This window comes from Tupaia chinensis, unplaced genomic scaffold (assembly GCF_000334495.1).
Source record: "Tupaia chinensis unplaced genomic scaffold, TupChi_1.0 Scaffold147282_1, whole genome shotgun sequence".
In the NCBI taxonomy this organism is placed as follows: domain Eukaryota; kingdom Metazoa; phylum Chordata; class Mammalia; order Scandentia; family Tupaiidae; genus Tupaia; species Tupaia belangeri.
The window spans coordinates 3,952,196-3,975,475 of record NW_006207133.1 but is presented as its reverse complement, the minus strand read 5'-3'; the positions used below and the strand labels follow the sequence as shown (position 1 = coordinate 3,975,475).

Sequence of the window (23,280 nt, the reverse complement as noted above, 5' to 3'; positions counted from 1 at the left end):
ATAATCACATATAAATATCGAGAAAGTGCTGTGCTGAGCTGAACAGCAACTTTCTAATGGAAGCCATTCTGTGCTTCCTTACATAGTCCCAGATGGCCGCATCTTGAGTTTCTACACCAGCTAGCTCATCTACTTTGTTAGAGCCCTGTGAAAAACAAGAGGACATGGGCTCTGTATGAGAGGCCCACAGATCTGCTTTAGGTGAACTGTGTGAGCAACATCTAATATGGTTTCATAAAAACTTGAAATAATATTCAAGTACAGAGAATGAAGGACTAAATATACAATATCAAAGGAAAGAATTTATAATGAAACAGCAGTCATCAATGCAATGATTCTTCATTGCTACTGTATAGAGACAAAGATTTTCCAATTGTTTTTTTTTTTTTTTGAGAAATTTTCACTGTAGGGCGCGTGCGCTCGCCAGACAGACAGAGAGAAACATAGAGACAGAAAGCGAGAAATCACCCCCCAGGGGGGACGGTCACGCTGCAATCCCTTCTCCTCCATTCTCCTCTCGGGATCTTGGGCACGCACGCACACGCGCCCGGCGTGAGTTTTAAGCCACCGGGTCTGGGACATGAACCGCGGTCGACTACGTGGGAGTCCAGCGACAGCCATTACACTAACTGCTGGTTCCCTCCAATTGTTTTTTACCCCACTGCTATTTTCCTTCACTTTTTGGTATCCCCAATTCTGTGTGTTCCTTGGAATTTGTTAGAAATGCAAATTCTGAGGCCCAACCCAGACAAACTGAATCAGACTCCTAGGTGGGTGACCATAAACTCATTTTCAGGAGCCCTCCTCCAGAGAATCTGCCTCACAATTGAGAAAAGTTCTTTTCTTTAAAAAAAGAATTATTTTATTTAACTTTATTCATTTTAATTTGACCAGGGAGAGACAGAGTGCGTGTGCGCAAGAGAGAGAGTGAAAAAGCAAGTCGCCAGATCCAGGACTTGAACTGGGGTCAGCCATGTGGGAGTCCAGCATCCTTAACCACCACGCCACCTGCCAGCCCCTGTTCAGAGTGATGTTTATACAGGGACTTCCTGCTGTGAGTACAAAGATTTGACTCCTACACTACTCTCACCAGCCTCACAACCTTGCCTTATCTTTTTAACCTTTTAGGTTTTGATCATGTTAATAGTCAATATTCATTCTAATTATTTAAATGTCTCCAGAACTGAGTATAGTGTATTTGGTATATTGATAGATAGATATAATACAAGTTTTATTTTCCTTTGAGTAATTTATCCCCCTTTTGTGGCTGTGACTATTTACTTGATTTTCTATACTTATTTCTAATTCATCCCTAACTTCTCAGATAGAACTGTAGCTCTCTTTTCAGTATAGCCGGCCATTATGTAACAAAAATAAACTGGGCATAAGTGTAATGTGTTTGTGTTTTTTATAGTCGGCCATTATGTAACAAAAATAAACTAGGCAAAAGTGTATTGTGTTTGTGTTTTCTCTTGACAAAATCCTTCCTGGAACACTGTTTCTCCCTTTTGAATCTGAGTACCATCCTTTCTAGACCTGCTGAGAGGCTGCCCTCTGGGAACTTCCCTTTCCCTTCTCCCAGGTGAATCCCTATACCTCTCTTCTGCTTCCTCTTTTTCAGAGAGTCATCTTGTTTTGTAGCTTCCTGAGGAAGGCTCCACGGAAAGCATGTATCTTAGAAAAATGGTATGTCTAAAAGTTTGTATTCTAATCTCACACTTCCTTAGTTTGTATAGATATAAAACTCAAAATGAAAAATGGTTTCCCTCCAGCAATCTGAAGGCACTGCTCCACAGTCTTCCGGATGCCAGAAGACTACTGCCATTCTGACAACCCATCTTCCGCATGGACAGGCACTCCTCACTTAGACTGACAAGGAGGTCGCTAAGAGAATTGGCTGACAAGTGAGGCGCTTAGAGGAGGATGTTTTGTGGTGTATTGTGGCATTATAGGTATGTATTTTTCAATAGGTATCATATGACACCACACTAAAATAACGTGATTCTAACCATACAAAAAAACATGCACTCGCTAAGTGTGGGAAAGCGCCAAGATACACCACAACACAATCATAAATCTGGCATAATCATTTCATTTATTCTGAATATTACTATGGGTGCACAATAAACTACAAATTTGTGGACAAAATATGTAGTCTTGCACTTTATGTAGTGAATACTAACTGAAATGCAGGAATGACTCGCAGACTGAGAAAGGGGATTCCTGGAGCTGAAAAACTGGTTCTCAGGTAGGTGGTTAAGTAAGGAATGACTATACTTTTTTTCCCTTTGGCTAAAGACTTACATCTGCTCTTAACTTTGATCTTCTTGAATTTCAAGATGTTCCTTAGGGTAGTCTATTTTCATGCTCTGTACTGGGTAGGTACTCAGAAGGCCTTCTAAATTTTAAAATTTGAGTCCTGTTCAGGAACTCTTGATTTCTGTCTTTGACAATTTTCCACCGACTGTTCTTTCTGGATCTCTGACTCAACAGATAAGACTTCTAGACCAACCGTACCATTTTCTTATTTTTTTCTGTCCCAGTTTTAATCTTTTTTGTTCTATCCTTTGTGAGACTGCCTGACTCTTACCTTCCAATTTTTGGATTTTATTTTCAACATGGTTAATAATTCCTAAAAATACATTTCTTTAAGTTTGTTACTGTGGCATGGATGTAATATCTTCTCTCTAAATTTACATATTATTGTTTTGTGAAGTTCTCTTTTGCTACTCACATTCCTCCTTGTTTCTTTTTCAGCTTGCCTGTTGGTCTTTATCACATACCTGATAATCTTTGATTCTCTTTGCTGTCCAAATAGCATTAATGGGCTTCCAGGTAGCTAATGGGCAAAGTCCTGGCAATTTCACCCATAAATGTTACTATATGTAGGCCTTTTCTCTTTGGTTGGCTCATTTCTCCTGAGAATAAGCTTTAGCAAATACTATCAAAGCTATTTCCAATATGGTTATTCCAATTTAGAGTTCCAGTTGACCCATATCTTCACCAATAACTGATACTAGGTGTCTTTTTCATTTTAGCCATTCTGGTGGTGTATAATGGAGTTACATAGTGATTTGAATTTGTATTCACCAATGGCTAGTCAAGCTGCATAGCTATTTGTTTGCTTTGTATTTTGAGCAAATATGTGCGTGTGTGCATGTACTCCCACACAGACACACATACACATCGCTTGTTTTCAAGCTGCTGGGGCTGGCATTTGAACTGCGGCCAGCCATGTGTCATCTAGTTCTCTTAACCACAAGACTATAGAGCTGGCCCAACCATTCTTTTCTCAAAATATCACAACATCATCTTTTGCATTAATCAGAGAACTATATCTGCGGGTTTGTTTCTGAATTTTGTTTTGTTCTGTAGATTTACTTGTCATTTTTTATCTCTGTAAGATTTTTTATCACTACTTTGAATGGGTTTTGGGAAGGAATGAAGATAAGTTCTTTTAATTTTTACTTTGAAAGCCCCTAAGAACTCACATTTTACTGTGTAAATTCAGTTACCAGCATTACTGGTCCTCTGCATACAAACGCTACTTCACAGTGGCAATTACTAGGCATATAAATGCCCAGAAAGACAACCCATTAATCTGTAAAAAGTGCTATCTGAGTAGACAGAAGCCTCCCAAAGCAGGCACCACACCTGTCGTATGCACTGCTCTCTTCAGTGCCAGATTCAATCAATGCCTGTTATATTATAAATATTCCAAGTGCTTGTTGAGTGAATAATGATATTACTTTGAAGATTCTGGAAGAAAGGCAATAAATTTAAAATTAAACTATGAATTTCTTTCAAGTTAATCACCTCTAATAATTTTTCCTTTCTCTAATTAGGAAAGCATTTACTTTAACTGACCCACATTCTCAATAGCAGAGTATGAAAAATGGCAGAAATAATCAGGAAAGGTGAGAATAAAGGCAATTATAAATCTTTTGTAAAACAGGTGTAGTTACAATTCTAGCAATCAAAAGTTGATGAATTAGAGCCAAACGAAAAAGCTCTTTTCAGTCCTGTTTGTACTAAGCACTATCTTGAAAGGAGCTCACCACTAGTTTCAAAGCTACCTTAGGGTCCTTAACTTGGAAATTTCCTACCTTACTTTTTTTTTTAACCTCCTCCAATCTGCCAAAGGGCACATGTACTAGCAGCAGGGGGGAACTAGAGTTGGGGATGGGGGGGCGGTCATACTGCAATCCCTTCTCCATTTCTCCTTTTGAGATTTTAGATATATACACACATGGCCAGTGTGTTTCTCAAGTCACTGAGTCTGGGACCCAAGCCACACAGTTGTCTATAGGGGATCCAGTTGCCCCTACCTCACGTTTTTTTTTTTTTTTTTTTTTTTGGAGGATTTAGCTATAGGGTGCGTGCGTTCGCCAGACAGACAGAGACATAGAGATAGAAAGCGAGAAATCACCCCTCAGAGGGGATGGCCACACCACAATCGCTTCTTCTCCATTCTCCTCTCAGGATCTTGGGCATGCACGCACACGTGCCCGGCATGAGTTTAAGCCACCAGGTCTGGGACTCGAACCACGGTCGACTACATGGGAGTTCAGCAACATAGCCAGTACGCTAACTGCTGGTCCCCCACCTCACTTTTATATTGTGCCTCTTCACCTGTATGATGGGCACCACCATTTATCACTATTATAATAGGCATAACTCTAAGAGTAAAGCATGAAAAAAGATATGAACTGATTTTAAGACAAATCAAAGTGGCTAGACAGTGGCACAATGGTTAAATGGGATACTCTGTGAGGGATTCCCGCATAGGAAGGTTCCAGGTTTGCATCTGGAAACCTCCCTGAGTATGACAGGTACACGGGTGCCTGTAATTCAGGAATAGCTGAAGCTGAGGGTGGATGGCAGTATCAAGACCCTACTGTGGGGTCAGCGAGTGGCATGGTGGTTAAGGCAGCTGGATCTCACATGGCTGTCTTTGTGGTTTGAATCCCAGACCTGGTGGCTTGAGAAACACATCAAGGGGCAAAAATTGGGGCCTGGCAGATGGTGTAGTGGTTAAGGTCACTAAACTCCCACATGGCTGACCTTGGTTCAAGTCCAAGACCTGGTGGCTTGCTTTCTCATTCCTCACCCCCACTCTGTCCCTCTCTGGTCATATTAAAATAAATAAAGTTAAAGAAAATAATTCTTAAAACAAAAAATTTTTGCAGAATATTGCAATTGTTAGGTGGTGGAATGGTGGTTATGGTGGCTAAATCCCACACAGCCAACGGCATGATTGACCATGGTTTAAGTCCTGGACCCAGCAGGTTAAAACTCACACCAGGCATTTGTGTGTGTATACTCAAAATCCCAAGAGGAGAATGGAGGAGGAGGGATTGCAGTGTGGTCATTCTCTCTCTTTTTCTCCCCACCCCACCCCACCCCTATCTCCCTCTGGCAAGTTCATGTGCTCTATAGCAAATTAAAATAGAGGAAAAAGGAAAGAATGAAAATTGCTACTGACAAGGGGAAAAAAGCACTAAATAATAAATAAAATACCCAATTTTAATTTAGTCCAATTAATGAAAAATTTACATTGTTGTTTTAAATATAACTGATTTTAGTATTTTTTCTCCCAACAGATTAACTACAATTGAGAAACGAATTCCTCACCTGGTCACAGCATCTACCAAGAATGGTGCTGGGGGAGAGATAGGGGAGAGTCCATCTCCATTACCATGTCCCTCCTTCCCTGCCAAGGGTGCTCCATATCCTGCGAGTCCATTAGCTATGGCACTGCTCTGCTGAGGGGAGACAACACGTGTGAGCACAGAGGCCGCCATACCTACCTGTGGTCAGCACGTAAGTCCACATCAGTTTCACAAAGGAGTAAGACAGAAAGGAGGGTCATTTTGGTGACCTTGGTTGTTTTTTAAACCATCCTTCGCCTCAGATTTTTATTTTTGTCAGCATCCTTACACTTAAACAGAGAAGTTAAATCACATTCGAAAGAAAATCTAAACTACTAATCTGAAGCAATTAAATTCAGTTCCCCATGTTTATAAGGAAAAATAAGCTTTACTCTGAAAGGGTAAGCAGAAGAAAAATGACAAGTATCATGAACTTACTGGCACAATCCACCGGGGAGTGATCATGGATGTTGAAGAGACCTAAAATAAATTTTGTAAGTGTATTTACTTTTAGGGAAGAGTGACTTTTTTTTTTTATTATATTCATAACATATTCTTTTATTATAAAATGGATTATGTGGGGAGGGCAATAATTCTTAATGGGTCTCCCTAGAATGGCATGGACTTCTAAAGTCAAGACTTCTACAACACGGATGCTGTACCTCACCATCTGAGCAGCTATCATAATTTGAGAATCTCAGATTTATTACTCAAGAATGCCAGGGCCAAACCTGTGTGTTTATGGAGCCATGAGACTCATGCAGGCATTTTCAGTGCCTTGCTTTTTCCTACTTATGCTACTTTCAGTTTATTTGCCAAGACTTCCCACCCCTTATCATCAGTTTAATGTTCTATTTTTAAAATTTCATTAATTACAAATAATCATCGCGGCCTTGGTAGCATCCTGAACAATGAGATGTAACTAATCGAAAAGAACACCCTAAGGAAAGTAAACAGAAAAGACATCTGTTTATAGACAGGTCATTCTCTAATTACCATGCATGCACATGAAGAAAGCAGCACTTAAAACTCCTGATTCACAGGTCCTTTGTTATATTGACTTTTAAAGATTCTTTTTCTATATCTAAGTGTTTTTTGGAGAAATGACATTCTCATAAGAAAAATATCAGATCATTCTCATGCTTCCGCCCTTCTGTAAAAAAGTTTTAAATTAAGTATGCCCTTATTGCCCTAACTTTTTCTGTTTATTTGTTTTGTTTTGTTGCCAGAGAACACTTGTGCTCATCAGGGAGACAGAGAAAGAGGGAGAAAGTGAGAGAGAGAAAGAGAAAGCACCCCTCATTGGGGCATGGTCATAATGCAATACCCTTTCTTCCATTTTTCCATCCCATTAGGATCTGAGGCAGGCATGCACATGTGCTTGGTTTGTTTTTCAAGCAGGTGGGGCCAAGAGTTGAACCTCAGTCAGTCACATGGGATCCAGTTCTTTATATACCATGCTTAGTTGCTATGCTAAGCCTGGCCCTTTCTTAACTCTTAAGAAGCTGTTTTATCCTCACATTTTCTCTCATGTTATTTAATATGGTGTCAAACTACAAATAAGTTTATAGCAACAATTTCAAACATACAACTTCAAAATGGTAGAATTTTAGTACAGAAAGGTAATGTTACATGGTTACTAAAATATAAATTCTTATTGAATGAAAAGTTGTACTAACTTGTTAAAAAGGCAAAAACAGAAATCTAGCAGGAATATCTTTCAAAATAGAAATTCCTTTCCATCTTGCTGTTTTAAAGCATGTTTACCTGAGGTGTGATTGTGTGATCAATTAGATTTTCAGTTAGAGATAAGAGCAGAGCCTCCAATTCATCTGTAGCATCCTATGGAAGATAAGGCATCTTGTTAGTGACTCCGTCATCAACAGTGTTTTCCATATCCTCTAAATTTCTAATTCAACCCAGGCCTGGATAGTATTATCCTTTAAACGAACAGGGACACGCAGGGTTAATGGTTATTAAAGATTCTGCTTCTGCATGGGAAGGAACATAAAGTCAGCTATATGAAATTTTTCATACAGCTCTTCTTTTACTGCAACAACTTGGGTAGAATTAAGATTGTTCTTGCTCTTAACTTTCAGCTAGATGAGAGTGGTAAAATATTCAGCACAGGAGACAGGAGATGCCTGAATTCAAATACTTCTGTATCTACAGGTGTGTCACCGTTTGCAAAAAATACAACGTGGACTCTCACCCCATAAATGCCAATTAATACTTGTTTAATTACTATTTGAAACACCTTATGGAAGACACAATTCTTTACTGCAGTGTGTGGAGACGGTGGGGAGAGGAAGGGTAAAAAGAACTTAATAAGAAATAGAGAACAGAGGTGGCCGCCAAATCTGACTATACTCTTCAACTCAATGAATTAACATCGATTCAACTTAATGCTGTTTTTGGAAAAACTTAAGAAGTAAAGGTATTTTTACCCTTAGACCAGAATCATCGTCTGCAGGTGTGGTATGTATCAGACCAAGACATTCTTTGGAGAGGGATGCGTTATTCTCATTTAACACAACACTGGGAAGAAAAACATAAATTCACATCGTGAGAACCTATACTGGTACAGGTAGTTTCTTTCTTAAAAAAAAATTTTTTTTCCATGAGAAAGAGAGACAGACAGAGAAAGAGAGAGAGAGAACGCCACTCCCAACTGAGTGTTCATGCCAAAATCAACCAAGTCTCAGCTGGCCTGGATCAGGAGCACATGGCTGCCTGGTATGCTCAGGGATGTCCTGAGACACAGACCCGGGACTTTAACCCATGTGTGCCCAATTGTGCCACCACCCGGCTTCTCGGTGGTATTTTTAAACAAAGGGCTTAGGAAGGAATAATGAGACCAGTAGATGGCATAATGGCTATGTCGCTGGAATCCCATGTAGTCAACGTGGTTCGAGTCTCAGACCCGGTGGCTTAAACTTATGCCAGGCACGTGTGCATGCATGCCCAAGATCCCAAGAGAAGAACGGAGGAGAACGGACTGTGGCGTGACCATCTCCCCTGGGGGGTGATTTCTCACTTTCTGTCTGTCTGTCTCTATCTTCCCAGCGAGTGCGCATGCCCTATAGCAAAAACCTCTCCAAAAAAAAAGATAAATATAAGGGCCATCCCTATAGCCTAGTGGTTAAGGGAGCTGGAATCTACATGACCAACATGCTAAAAAACATGCCATGTGCACATGCATCCACTCTCCAAATCCCAGCAGGATGGAGAACTGGAGAAGCGACTGTGGTATGGTCACACCCCAGTCTCTGACTCTCTCTGGTGAGTATACACACCCTCTGGCAATTAAAAAATAATTTAAAAATTTTTTATAAAAAGCGCAGAGGGGTGAAATATCCATATACTTTACAACATGGATGAACCTTGAAAACATTATGTTGAATCAAAGAAGCCAGACACAAAAGGCTATATATTGTATGATGCTATTTACATGAACTGTCCAGAGTAGGTAAATCCATAGATATAGAAAGTACATTAGTGGTTGCCAGGTGCTAGAACCAAGGGAGAAAGGAGGAGTGCTGCTAATGGATAAGGTGCTTCTTGTAGGGATGATGAGAATGTTCTGGAATTGAATGGTGGTAGAAGTTGCATGACTTGGTGAATACACTATAAAACACTGAATTGTATGTAAATTTTGTGGCATGTGAATCACATCTCAATGAAAAAAAGATGCATAAAAATGGTCTAAATCTCTAACAATAAAATGTTAAGATGTGACAAAGTTTGATATTTGCTACATAAGTACGTATAATTCTCCATGGTTTTCTCTATGACTGAAATTTTCATTTTTAAAAAGGAGGTACAGGAAGAAAAATACTGTGGTATGGGGAGGTAAAAAATGGGTTAACAGAAATGGGAAAAGTACAAAATTAAACTCACATTTATGCAAAAACTTGGCATTTTAAAAAAATTTTCTACCATCCTTGTGATAAACTATTTTATAAATTATTTTATTATTATTTTTAAATTTGACCAGACAGAGAGAGAGAGGATAAGTGGGAAAGCAAAAAGCAAGCCACCAGGTCCGGGACTCAAACTGTGATTGGCCACATGGGAATCCAGCACTGGCCCCAAACTTGGCATATTTCAAGGGACATATTTTAAATCCTGGGGGGAAATAATTTTTTCAAAATATGAACAGCTATTTGGAAAAATAAATCTGGAAGTAAGCTGTGTATACTCATAGGCTCTTTACAGCTTGAAGAATTCAACAAAACTGATGAACATGGGGTCCAGTCCAGTCTCCATTACCAGCTTCCTGGCAAGCAAAGATGTCTACTGAGATTATTCTAAAAAAAAAAAAATCGGTAATAACAATAGTACTAATTCTTAGTACCACCATTTAACAGTACTAAAAGTCTTAGTACTAGCATTTATTAGAATTAATTAAAAGGGGGAATAGCAGTTGGTGTAATGACTATGTCACTAGACTTCCATGTAGTCGATCGTGGTTCGCATCCTAGACCTGGTGGCTTAAACTCATTTTGGACACATGTGCATAAGTGCCCAAGAGGAGACTGGAGAAGAAGGGATTGCAGCGTGGCCATCCCCCCCGGGGGTGATTTCTAACTTTCTGTCTCTCTCTGGCTTTCTGGTGAGTGGATGAGCCCTATAGCAAAAACCTCCCGCCCCCCCAAAAAAAAAGTCAAGTTGTAATTCCAAACCTCTCCCCCCCAAAAAAAAAAGTTAAGTTGTAATTCCATTTTTACCATGATCATCAGCCAGTACATTTGTAATGAACTAAATAAAAGTCCTATATATAAAACATACCATGAGCTTAATTGTTATATTAGTTACAGGACCTGTAACTGCATGCAATCAATCAGAAAATCAAAAAACTTATCCACCGATAAGTTGTGAATATTGGGAAAAGAAACATCATTCATTCACTCAACATTTCTTAACAACAACTAAGCCCTAAACATTGGATAAACAGTGATGAACATATATGGGCATATGGCAGAGAATGCAAGCCTAACGAGACAAGTGACATAATAATACTCATTAAAGGGAAGAGAGGCAGGAGAGACCTGAAGGGAGTAGCAAAGAAATTTGTTTAGTTAATGTGAGAGCCCATGGTGAGTAAATGTGTAAGAACAGTGACAGGATATAACAGGGTGACAATGAAAGGTAACAACTACACTCAAGAAAACCAATATACATGCCTCATGAAGTACCTTGTAAAAATATCTTTAAAGGTGGTTTTTGCTCTATAGTTTGACTTAGCTGAAGAGGAATGGAAACATAGTGAGACCAACTGGGGCTATCTTCAAAAAATCTAAAACTAGGGACTAAGTGGCTCTGTAATGGATAAAGAAGTTAATTTATGTTATCTTTCAAACAGTCTAAAACCATGTGGCAATGGATTGGTGGAGAGAAAAAAACATCAATTAAAAAGAGTAACAGGAAAAGATAAAAACATCAATCTAATTCAGTCTATCTGAACTGTACCTGTTCATGGCAGCATCCTGAACACTGGCGTTTTTATGACTTAATGAGCTATCTTCGTTTGTAATCTGATAAAAAGAAGAAACATGTTAAGCTGTCTATCCAGTTTTTAGTTTTTCTCTAAGAAATATTTTAGGAGAAATCCCCCCAAAAATATCTGAAGAGACCAGTTTTTTCTCAACTTTATTGAATTTTACTTACATGCAATAGAATGCATCCAGTTTAAATGTACAATTCAATGAATTATGAAAAATATATACAGGCACATAAGCAACATATGTAACATTTCTACTAACACACCTCCCACCTAAATATTCCCCCACGGCTATCCACATAATCCCAATAAAAATCCTTACTTGTAGAAAATTATGATCTATATTTTCTATGGCTTCATATAATTGGAATCATATATAGCCTATCTTTTATGTCTGCCTCTTCAGAGCAGTATAATCATTTTTGAAGGACAATTTAAAAAAAAATGATGTACAGACAGTTCAATAGTGTACATTTAACCTAGTTTATTGGCAAGTTCTTTAGCTTTTGCCTTTTCCAACTTGGCCATGTGGACCACAGATTTTCGGACCCAGGACACTGCCTCCCCAGTAACATCAGATCTCATCACATCTGCCATTGTAACTGGTCCTAATAGCTTCCACTAGCTTAGCCAGAGCTCCTGTCTTCTGAGTTCATCTGTCAGTGCAATGAGGATGCAGGTCTTCCTGTGGACTAGATGTCCCAGTCCAGCCTTCCCCTTGATAATGCCACAGGGAAGCACCATCTTATGATACAGGAAGGCAGGGAGACAACCAGCTTGATGGGTTCCATAGAATGTACAATCATCGCCAGCTGAGTCTTATTCTCCATCAAGGTGGTGACACTACTGACTCCTGCTTTTAGTCCCCACAATATCTTAGTGGGGATTTCCCCTTTGCTGGCAGCTTTTTCTGAGCCTCGGTCTCTTTCTTCTCTTGCTTTGTCTCTGGTCTGTATTTGCAAACCAACTTCAGCAACTGAGTAGTTGTTTGGTGGTCCAGGGTTGAGATGAACTGGTTAATTGCTGGAGCCACTTTCAGTCACTTACAGAGGATAGGTCTTTGCTGCTGCAGCCAGATGTAACAGAGCAATGTGACAAAGTAAGGTTCCTTTAGGGCTGGATGTTCTGTCCAATGCCAAGGACTTTTCTAAGTAGGGAATTTACCATCTACTTGGTCTTCTGCTCCTTTATAAGAGTAGAGGCTAAAGGATACCTTATTCTTTATGGCCTTTCTCTGAGCATCTTGGGTAGCTGGAGAGAGCAGGATGATGATTTTAAAGTTCATTCATATTGTTGCATGTATCACTAATTCATTCTCTCTTATTTGCTCAGTAGCATACTGCAGAATGGGTATACCGCAATATCTGTTTATCTGTTGATGGAAATTTGAGTTCTTTCTATTTTATCTATTATGAACAAAGCTGCTAAGAACTTTCATATACTAATATCTCTGTAAACTATTTAAATTCCCTTGGCTAAATATCTTAAGAGTGTACCTGCTGCATAACATGGTAAGTATAAGTTTAATACATTGCCAAACTTTTTTTCTAAAGTGCTTGTACCATTTTGTAATCTTACTAGCAATGTATGTACATTGCAGGAGCTCTATTGTTAACACAGGGAAGGCAGGCTTTCATTTTGGCTGTTTCAGTGAGTGTGTCTTTGACCATGAAGCCTGATGTTAGCTGCAGGGGTTTTTTTTGTTTTTGTTTTTTCATAGATGCTGATGAAGTTCCATTCTCCTCCTAGTTTGCTAATAGCTTTTATTATGAGCAGGAGCCAAATTTTTTCAAATACCTTTTCTATATGAATCAAAACAATTATATATATATATATATTTTTTTTAATATAGTGAGCTATAATGAGTTTTGAATAATAAAGCCTATTTGGTCATGATGTATAATCTTATTTACAAATTGGTATATGGGAGCGGGATGGCCTGGAATAGGATCTGGATGCTACCCAGAAAGCATAAACAATACTCCAAAACCACAGACAGAAATAAAAGACTAAAACTGGCAAGAGAAAAATGTCAAATTACTTTCAAAGGATATCCCATCAGGCTAACATCAGACCTCTCAGAAACAATGAGAACAATGAGAAAATATATTCAAAGTGTTCAGTGAAAAACAATTTCAACCAAAAATACTATATCCAGCAAGATTACCCTTCATATAGGAAAATAAAAACATTCTCAGATAAAACAAAACCTGCAAAATTTTACCAAACCAGCTCTTTGAGAAGGAGTACTATAACAGGAAAACTAAGACAGACAAATAAGAGAACAAAAAAATGACCAAGAAAAAGGCTAACTTAATGGTAGGGACAAGTTCTGAAATATCAATAATATTGTTGAATATTAATGGAAAGGTCAGACCACCGTAACACCGTAAATTCAACAAAAGAGAGATTACATGAGACTGTACTGATGAAATAGAAATCTTTGAGTTTTTTTAACATTACTGATTTTCTTCTATGCTTTGTCTTCCAGAATTAAGGATTTGTTTTCTTTTGAATTGCTGGCTTAGCAATTTGTTAAAAAAATTTTTTTTTTTTAATTAAACTTTTCTGTTTCTGACCCCTGTGCAATTGGAAAATATTTGTGAGCATTCTTATTTTGTAGCAGAATGGTTATTTGTATAAGTCCAATAATATAATAGTATCTGTTGCCTCGTATCAGAAATCAAATTCTTATGGGACTTTGTGCAAATAACAGACCAAATTGAGATTAACCTAATTTTTTGTTACTGTTTGCAAATAAGTTACTTTATTCCTCTCTTTAGTACAAGAGGGGGAGGAAAGAGAAAAATAAATGTTTTGGAATAAAATTACAGTACACTTATCACTCGATTCTAGCTTTGTCCATACTTTAAGATCTTTTGTGAATCAACAAAATGTGGGAATAAAAAAAGTTTAATATGGAAGAGAGGGAGGGGAATGGGGAAGGAAAAAATAGGTAAAAGTATACTTAATTGACAAAAAATGAGAAGCTATTTGCTGGTGATAATATATATAGTAAATCCTTGTCTTGACTGACATGCATGGTATCTGTGTTGGAAAGAAATGTATACCGTAAAGATATGTGATAAAATGTACAAATAAATAAATTAATTAAAAAAATAATTTAGTGCTGGGAAACACACTTCACCACCTTGAGCACATTACTTAGTGCTATACTCTATCTCTAATCACTAACTCCCTTTCTCCTATTATTAATCTCTTCCATGACAGAGAGAGGGGTGGGGGGAGGGAGAGAGGTGCATCACCTAACAGGGTCTCAAATCCACACTCCACTTTCAGCCTGCCTAGGTCACAAGCACACACACACATCTGGCACAGAAAGGAAGACCCTGGACTGCAAACCCAGAACCCTTCCATAAGGAAGACCCTGGACTGCAAACCCAGAACCCTCCCATATAAGTCCAGTTGCATTACTGCTGCACCACCATCTGCCCCGAGTCCCACACTCCTCTCACTTTACCAGTACAATCTCTATTAAAGGCAGCTTACCTTATGTACTGCTTCTACTTGAGCCTTCAAAATGTTACTCTTGAAGTCAGGAGGAACTCTCATGGCATTTAATCCTGGGCTTTCAAGGGCATTATTAAGACATTTCTCAGTCAACTTCAACACTTCCTCCTAAACATTAAAAATACACTGTAATTGATTCTGATAAGGCTATAGTTACATGGAAATAGAAAAGGGATTAATGAAAGTTCATATCCAGATAACCAAGAAATTATGTGTCTTAAGCAGCCAGATCTTATTCCAAGTCTAGTCAACTCCTACAATCATCTACCTGAAGACAGCTCCAGAATTACAGAGATTAGTTTCTTTATGGCCTAACCTAAAATTCAGCAGAAATTAATTACAGCAAATTTTGCACACCTTCCATGTACAGTTTATTTTAGACATTTGTCCCAAATGACACAGCCAGTTATTCAGCTGTTAAAGACAGAAAATTGGGCTCAATGATTTCTAGAGATCTTGACCAATTCTTATTTTATATCTATAACTCTGTAGCTGTCACCAGGAAAATGACTGTATCTGGTATTGTATGTATTGCAGTCACTAATAGATTACCCTTATTTATATACTTATGGAAAAAATAAAGTGCAAACCCAGTCAATGAAGACCATAATTAAAATAATATAAACTATCATGAAAAATACAAATTGGAGAAAGCAGACTAAAAAATTAAAAAAAAAAATTTAAACTCAAAGATAAATAAAAAACCAAGTATCTGCACTACTTAATTTAAAATGACTATCAATCATAATAACAATAATTACCATCATTATTACTGCAGTTGCTATTTTAGCAGTGGTGTAAATGACAAACTCACACTAAATATTTTCCTATTCTGGGCTTTTGTTCTGTAAAACAAGACAGCTGCCAGGTCTAGCTAGGATCACATACCGCATACCACTCCTTCAGGTTTAGAAAGATTTTATTAATGTACTCATTCTAATTTTGAGATTCTTGGTGTGGTCTCCACATACTGACCTATGGGTGGGACCCCAAAGTCTGAATTTTTTTAATAAGCTTTTCCATGTGATTCTGATACATAAAGTCTGAGAATCACTACTTTTGATTAGATTCTATTATATGCCTGTGAATCCCTAGTCTTCAAATGGTTTCTTTTAGGTGAAAGGACTGTGTGTCCTTTTTTTGATCATGGCTGGTACAAATGCCCCCTCTCCCCACAATTATGTTGCAGACTTGAGATCACTTGTTAATTACTGAATACTGCACATTTTAAAGATTATTACAGCAATCCGCCTCTAGGATAATATATGATTTTTTTTCCTTTGCTATAGAGCATGTACACTTGCTGGATAGAGAGAGAAAGAGATAAAGGGAGAAATCACTCTTCAGGGGAGATGGCCATGCTGCAATCTTTTTTTCCTCCTGGGATTTTAGGCACACATGCTCACGTGTCCACTGAGATTTTTCAAGTCACAGGGTCTGGGACTTGAACTGATAAGATCCAGCAGCCTTAACTTCAATGCCACCTGCTGGCTTTTTATTCCTTTAAAAAAGAAAAAAAAAAAGTCTTGCTGTTATGATTCTCCTGCCTCAGCTCCCAGTGGGGACTACAGGTGTACTCACGATGTCAGCCCATCTCTTTTAGACAAGGTCTTGCTATGTTACCCAGGCCAGCTTTGAGCTTTCGATTCTCCTGTCTTAGCCTCCTCAAATTGCTGGCTGGGACAACAGGCACACCACCATACTCAGCCTTTAAGCTGAACAGGGAACTGAACTGGTTCTTCCATGCAGCCTCAGTCTGTGAAGCACAGCACCTGAGCAGCATGCGCCACTACAACTAAGCCAATCTTCTGATTTTTACAATCTGTATTTTCTACAATTACCACATGTATGTACAACAGAAAAAAATCACTGAATATAAACTGAGTGTAATAGCCTTGAAGTATTTTCACATGGGCCAGACAGTGGCACAGTGGTGACACAGCTGGACTCTCATGGGGATGGATCCTGGGCTTACCCCCTGGGAACTGAGTACAGTGGGTACATGCACACAGGCCTATGATCTAGGCTGGCTGGGACTAGGGGTGTGTTGTGGTGTGGGACCTTGTTGGGGTACTGTTTGTTTTTCTCACTTGTGAAAGAAATAAACTTTAAAAATTGTTTTCACATTATTTTATTACAGCATATGAATTCCTTCCAGTTGCTATGCTGTGCGTATGTATGTCTGCCTTGGATGGCAAAAATACAGCAAACAGAAGATCAAAAGAATACCATTTCCTAAACATTCCAAATTAGACCTGATCCCAAACTGTAGAACTGAAACTACTGGAAAGTAGTCCTTACCTATCAGAGTCAGCTTAGTCAGAAGCTTAGGCTGGGATTAAAGTAGATACAAAGTCTACTTAAGTTCTCAACCAGAGTGATACCTTCCCTTCTTGAGGGGGTCCACGTACCCTCAGAAATGATTCATATTCATACCTGAATCACTCTTAAAACAACCCAGCTTAGGAAACTTGAAGACTTGTCAGGACATTAATACAGTCAAACCACTGAAGAAAGAATGAATATAAATGGTAACTTACACTCAAAAGAAATTAGGACCTCTTTTTTACATAAAGAGGTAAAGGGGAACCAGCAGTTGGTGTAATGGCTGTGTCGCTGGACTCCCACGTGGTCGACCGCGGTTCGTGTCCCGGACCCGGTGGCTTAAAAACTCACGCCGGGCGCGTGTGCGTGCGTGCCCAAGATCCCAAGAGGAGAATGGAGGAGAAGGGATTGCGGCGTGACCATCCCCCCTGGGGGGTGATTTCTCACTTTCTGTCTCTATGTCTCTCTCTCTGTCTGTCTGGCGAGCACACGCGCCCTACAGCGAAAATCTCTCCAAAAAAAAAAAAGAGGGAAAAAAAGAAGTCCTCATTCCAAGAGCACTTTTTTTTTTTAGAAACACGAAAGTCATTGAACTAAAAATAAAATATTATACAAACCTTTTAATATATAACTCACATGAAGCTTTCTGACCTTGGTGAAATGCAAAGAATTATTTTAAGATTATGGTTAATTTTTTTGTTACAGAGCCCTTTAAATATGTGATAAAATTTGGATCTACTTTCCATAAAAATGTACAGATCAATCAAAGCCAAGAAAAAGCACCAAAGAAGAGGGAAAAATCTCAACAATGACCCTAAGAATCATGACATCTTAAATACTGGACAGAACAAACTTTCCGGACGACCACCAACATACTTCAAAAGGTGGTCAATTTTCAGTCTTTGCCTGAAGAACCTTGCTGCTGTCTGGGTCAGCTCAATTTGCAGGTGACTGTTATGAGATGTTTTAAAGTGAACTCTGCACTCCTTTAATATACCCATTAACCTCAACTCTTTTTCTGAGGCTATTAAAAGCAAGTCATATTAATTTCTATTTCCTATAATAGAACATCAGATATCTAAAGATGGCTAAACTTTCTCTTGAGATTTCTATAAGGTGATCAAGTTCTAACTTAGTCTCAAGAGTCTTCACCATGTAGAGTCTTCTCTTCTCAAAGTGTTTTATTTCATATATATATGAAATATATATAATATATATGCAATTTATTTATTTCTTTTTTATTTTTATTTTTTACCAGAGAGGGAGCACAAGAAGTTATTTTTGACAGAATCTTGCCACATCATGACCCTCACTCATTTCCCAGCTTCCCAATTAGTTAGAATCAAAGGTGTATACCATTATGCCTATTTAGATTGAGCCAGGAACCAAACAAAGGCCTTCCACGTGGCCTCAGCCATCACACAGTGGAGATCTCCTGCTTGTGCCACTTATGGATGGGCTGTTTTCCTACACAGTTTTTAAAGAGTAGCACACAAGGGGGAGCAGCAGGTGGCATGGTGGTTGAAGGCGCTGGATTCCCACACGGTCAATTGCAGTTCGAGTCCTGGACCTAGAGGCTTGCTTTCTCACTTTCCCTCTCTCTCTCTGATCAAATTAAAGAAAAAAAAAAAGAATGGAATTAAATACATAATTCTTTTTAAAAAAATTGTACATGGAGACGAGTGAAATACTATGGGCACACTTCCCTTTTAAACTCTTTCAGTTAATATGCTGTAGCTAGCTGTTTGACATCTGATTCATACTATTGGGTTGTTGAAAAAGTCAAGACATATTTTTCTGTGCAAAAATGTGTCATAATTCTGATGACCCAATACATTGAAATAATCTTCAATGTTTATACCCATACTGCTGTTATAGTCTAGGTCCCCTACCCTAAGTCTGTATGTGTGAGGTCTTTCATGATAAAATTTCTCTAGATAATTAAACCAGTTGATTATTCTAGCCTTCCAAAGTCTTCAAATAACCTGATTCTGTCATTTAAAAACTGTGCTTCCTGGGAACCAGCAGTTAGCGTAATGGCTCTGTCACTAGACTCCCACGCAGTTTGCATCCTGGACCCAGTTGCTTAAAACTCACGCCAGGCGCGTGTGCATGTGTGCCCAAGATCCCGAGAGGAGAATGGAGGAGAAGGGATTGCGGCGTGAACATCCCCCCTGGGGGGGGGGGATTTCTCACTTTCTGTCTCTATGTCTCTCTCTGTCTGTCTAGCGAGCACACACGCCCTACAGCGAAAACCTCTCAAAAAAAAATAACAAACAAACAAAAAAAAACTGTGCTTCCCATTTGTTATCATCTGAAAATACTACTGGCATATGAGACTTGAGATAAGACAGTCACTTGCAATACTAAATTCTCTTGGCTTAGTGGGAAATGTCCATGTCCTGAGATAAAGGCAGAAGGACATCTGCCTCAGCAATTACAACTTACCAAGGGATATTCTGGACTCCCTCCCACAAACTCCTTCCTCTTCTCCAGCATGCTGATCTCATTTTTAATTTCTATAAAAAATATTACCTAAGCTTTCTTCAAAGAATTTAAGAAAGGTTATTATCTAGGGACCAGCAGTTAGCATAATGGCTATGTCGCTGAACTCTCATGTAGTTGACCGTGGTTCAAGTCCTGGACCCGGTGTCTTAAAACTATGCCGGGTGCGTGTGCGTGTGTGCCCAAGATCCCAAGAGGAGAGTGGAGAAGAAAGGACTGCGGTGTGGCCACCCCCCCGGGGGGTTATTTCTCGCTTTCTGTCTCTCTGTCTGGCTCTGTCTCTCTGCCGAGTGCACGTGCCCTATAGCAAAAAAAAAAAAAAAAAAACCCCCCCCCCAAAAAAAAAGAAAAATGTTATTATCTTCTCCTGCCATTTCGCATATGCACACAGGAATTCACCAGGATGCCTGATCACATCTTACTTTCCACTTGGGGCAATAAACTGATATGAGCAGAATTGTCCACATGTCCCTATGTGATACTCAACCTTCAAAGTCCACACTGGGCATGGGTAATTGCGTAATCAGATTCCTTACCTGAGGAGGGTGGGCAAGCACAGATAAAAGCCCAAAAATTTAAACAAAATACCCAGCTCCAATGACAGATCTCCCCTCCTAAATATTCATGACAAGACTCCACAATAAAAATAACACCTGGGATCAGCAGGTGGCATGGTGGTTAAGGCGCTGGATAGTCCCACATGGCCAACCATAGTTCGAGCCCTGGACTTGGTGGCTTGCTTTCTTGCTTTTCCTTTCTCTCTGGTCAAATTTAAATTAATGAATGAATAAATGCAATTAAATAAATAAGTCCTTTAAGAAAAAAAAAAGTAACACCTAACCCAAGTCCCAGTGCAGCTGTCCTTCTCTGGTAGTTTCCTGCTCACATGCTTTTCTGGCTTGGATTGTATTTCTTTTCTATTAAAAAAAAAATCTTCATTTTCCTATTAAAAACTTATCTTTTCCTACTTCATATGCTTGTGGTTTTTCATTCTGTATCTCAGGGCAGGTCTCTAACTTTAGAGATCTAGACCCAAAGAACTGGGTATTCCACATAACACAGTTCAGTTCCCCTGTCCAATAACAGGCCAAGACCTTGTCATTCATCTGTGAATTCCACACAATATTCATTATGTATTTTTAAAAAGTAGAAAATAAACACATTTGCAGAAATGAATCAACAGTATATATAAGGGATTTTAGGTGACTGTATCAATTCTGCTTAATGCAGGCTGCTGTGACCTGACATTCCTCTCAAAGGGGTTCTCATGACATGGTCAGCCCTGGTGTTGGTGGTGCTAGTCTGAGCTACAAAACTGTATGATTGGCTTAGACCTACTTAGTTAAACAATTCTTAGAGCTAGTCATCCAATAACTGATATTTTGCTTTAGAATGATATATTTTATCTATAGTAGGCTTTCTTCCTCAAATTAGTAAGGCTGACATTAAGATAAATTTGCATTCCATAAGCAAACATCAACTGCTTTTTTTTTTTTTGCTATAGGGGCCTGTGTTCACCAGAGGGACAGAGAGATAGAGACAGAAAGTAGAAATCACCCCCCCCCAAGGGGGATGGACATGCTGCAATTCTTTCTCTTCCATTCCCCTTTCAGGATTTTGGGCATACACACACACACACACACTCACCTGGCTTGAGTTTTAAGATGCTGGGTCCGGGACTCGAACACAAGTCTACTACAGGGGAGTCTAGTGACGTAACCATTATGTCACCTGCTGATCTCAACATCAGCTGTTGATGGTAAAGAAATCAGCCTGGGGACCAGTAGATGGCCTAATGGAAGCATCACTGGACTCCCAAATGGCTGACTGTGGCTTGACTCCTGGAGCTGGTAGCTTGAAAATCACGCCAGGCACATGTGTGTGTGTGCCCAAGATCCCAGGAGAATGAAGGAGCAGAGACTGTGATGTGGCCATATCCCCTGGGAGGTGATTTCTCACTTGCTGTCTCTCTGTGTTTCTGGCAAGTGCACACACCCTATAGCAAAAATCTTTTTTTAAAAAGAAAAGAAAAGAAAGAAATCAACTTGGATTTAAACATGACATGTTGGGACCTGCAGGTGGCATAATGATTAAGTTGCTGGACTCCCACGTAGTCAACCACGGTTCAAGTCCCAGACCTGGCAGCTTAAAACTCATGCTGGGTAAGTGTGCATGCATGCCCAAAGTCTCGAGAGGAGAGTGGAGGAGAAGGGACTTTGGTATAGCCAATCCCCTGGAGTGCAGTTTCTCATTTTCCATCTCTCTGGTGAGCACACATGCCCTACAGCAAAATTTTCTTAAAATGAAAAAGTGTCATGCTAACAAAACAAAAATCAACTTTTTCATAACCCTCTAGGCTGGCTTTATTTGTACATTATCCAATTGTTCCTTCTATTTTTGCTTACATGGAGTAAGCACTTGGTAAATATTACTGTTGTTTGTTCTAGCTCTGGGACCCTTGAATGTCCCTGATGGCATAACATCCTTCACCTAGCCCACTTCTTTAGTTCTTTCCTATCTTGAACCTACACTCCTCATCTGTTCAAGGCTTCAAGACTAATTTAATAGATTCTTTATCTCATAGGCTAAATTATATTACATAAGGCAGGCAGGAAATTCTATAAAAGAAGTTAGTAGCTCTTTTACAGATTTCCACCATGGACTTTTTCTAGCAAAGCCAATAAACCCCCTTTCTTTACCTCCCTCCAAGATCCACCAGGTTTCTTTAAGCTCTTACAGTCTTCCACTAAATTTCTGTGCAATTCACTATTAACCATGTAAAGTTTTCAATTTTTCAATTCACCCTTCTGCCTTTTACCATATTCTCCCCTACCTTACCAAAAACCAAAACAAAACAAAACAAAAAAAGCTTTACACTATGAAAGCAAATAAATATAATACAATATATTTACAAAATAAAATAAAATATATTACAAAATAAAATAAAAAGTACTGAAGGTCAAGGAAATAAAATACTTTTTAAATTTTAATCAGCTATTAAAAGATCTATCTAAAGGGAACCAGCAGTTAGCATAATGGCTATGTTGCTGGACACCCACATAGTCGACCGCGGTTCGCGTCCCGGACCCGGTGGCTTAAAACTCACGCCAGGCGCGTGTGCGTGCGTGCCCAAGATCCCGAGAAGAGAATGGAGGAGAAGGGACTGCGGCGTGACCATCCCCCCTGGGGGGTGATTTCTCGCTTTCTGTCTCTCTGTCTCTCTCTGTCTGTCTGGTGAGTGCACACACCCTATAGCGAAAGCCTCTCCAAAAAAAAAAAAAACATCTTTCTAAGGAAAAAGATATTAAAAAGAAAGACGTGGATCTAGAAGGTCAGTTTTAATAATGATGACAGTAGAAAGTAAGTCACTCTCTATACCAGTCTCTAAAGAAATTACAGTTGGTTATCCAAGACTGAAAGACACTGTAAATCAGCTGTTCCCTTGTCCTCTTTAAAATCAAAACAAAACAGGGGCCAGTAGGTAGTGTGGTGTTCAAAGCACTGGATACTCATGTAGCCCACCACAGTTGGAGTCCCAGACCCAGCAGCTTAAAACTTAAACCCAGATTTGTGTGCATGTGTGCCCCAAATCCTGAGAGAATGAAGGAGAAGGGATTATGGTCATCTCTCTGGGGTGTGATTTCTCACTTTCCCTCTCTCTGTCACCATCTCTCTTCAGTGAGTGCATGCATCCTATGGCAAATCACCTCTCCCCCCAAAATTAAAAACCACACACACACACACACACACACACAAAACAAAAAC

The 23,280-nt window shown here is 39.1% G+C and overlaps 1 protein-coding gene and 1 long non-coding RNA gene across 4 annotated transcripts in view; one reads left to right on the top strand and one right to left on the bottom strand.

Annotated features, from left to right (window-relative positions):
* The window catches only part of EPB41L5 (erythrocyte membrane protein band 4.1 like 5), a 173,082-nt gene that overhangs the window by 4,597 nt on the left and 145,205 nt on the right, over positions 1–23,280 (bottom strand). Inside the window, exons 19-25 of one of the 3 annotated variants that reach the window (XM_006169574.3) lie at positions 14,665–14,793; positions 11,124–11,188; positions 8,099–8,189; positions 7,419–7,493; positions 6,090–6,131; positions 5,635–5,765; positions 3,194–3,759 (exon numbers count right to left, since the gene is read on the bottom strand). In XM_006169574.3, the coding sequence (XP_006169636.1) occupies positions 3,702–3,759; positions 5,635–5,765; positions 6,090–6,131; positions 7,419–7,493; positions 8,099–8,189; positions 11,124–11,188; positions 14,665–14,793 (591 nt within the window). In that variant the 3' untranslated portion in view covers positions 3,194–3,701. Of the gene's footprint in view, positions 1–3,193; positions 3,760–5,634; positions 5,766–6,089; positions 6,132–7,418; positions 7,494–8,098; positions 8,190–11,123; positions 11,189–14,664; positions 14,794–23,280 lie in introns of those variants that run through there. The other 2 variants (XM_006169572.3, XM_006169573.3) reach the window with 2 other exon arrangements.
* Positions 1,422–5,739, top strand: LOC106734011 (uncharacterized). The gene is made up of 3 exons (XR_003548078.1): positions 1,422–1,686; positions 1,773–1,952; positions 5,604–5,739. It is a non-coding gene; the product is annotated as an uncharacterized LOC106734011 (long non-coding RNA).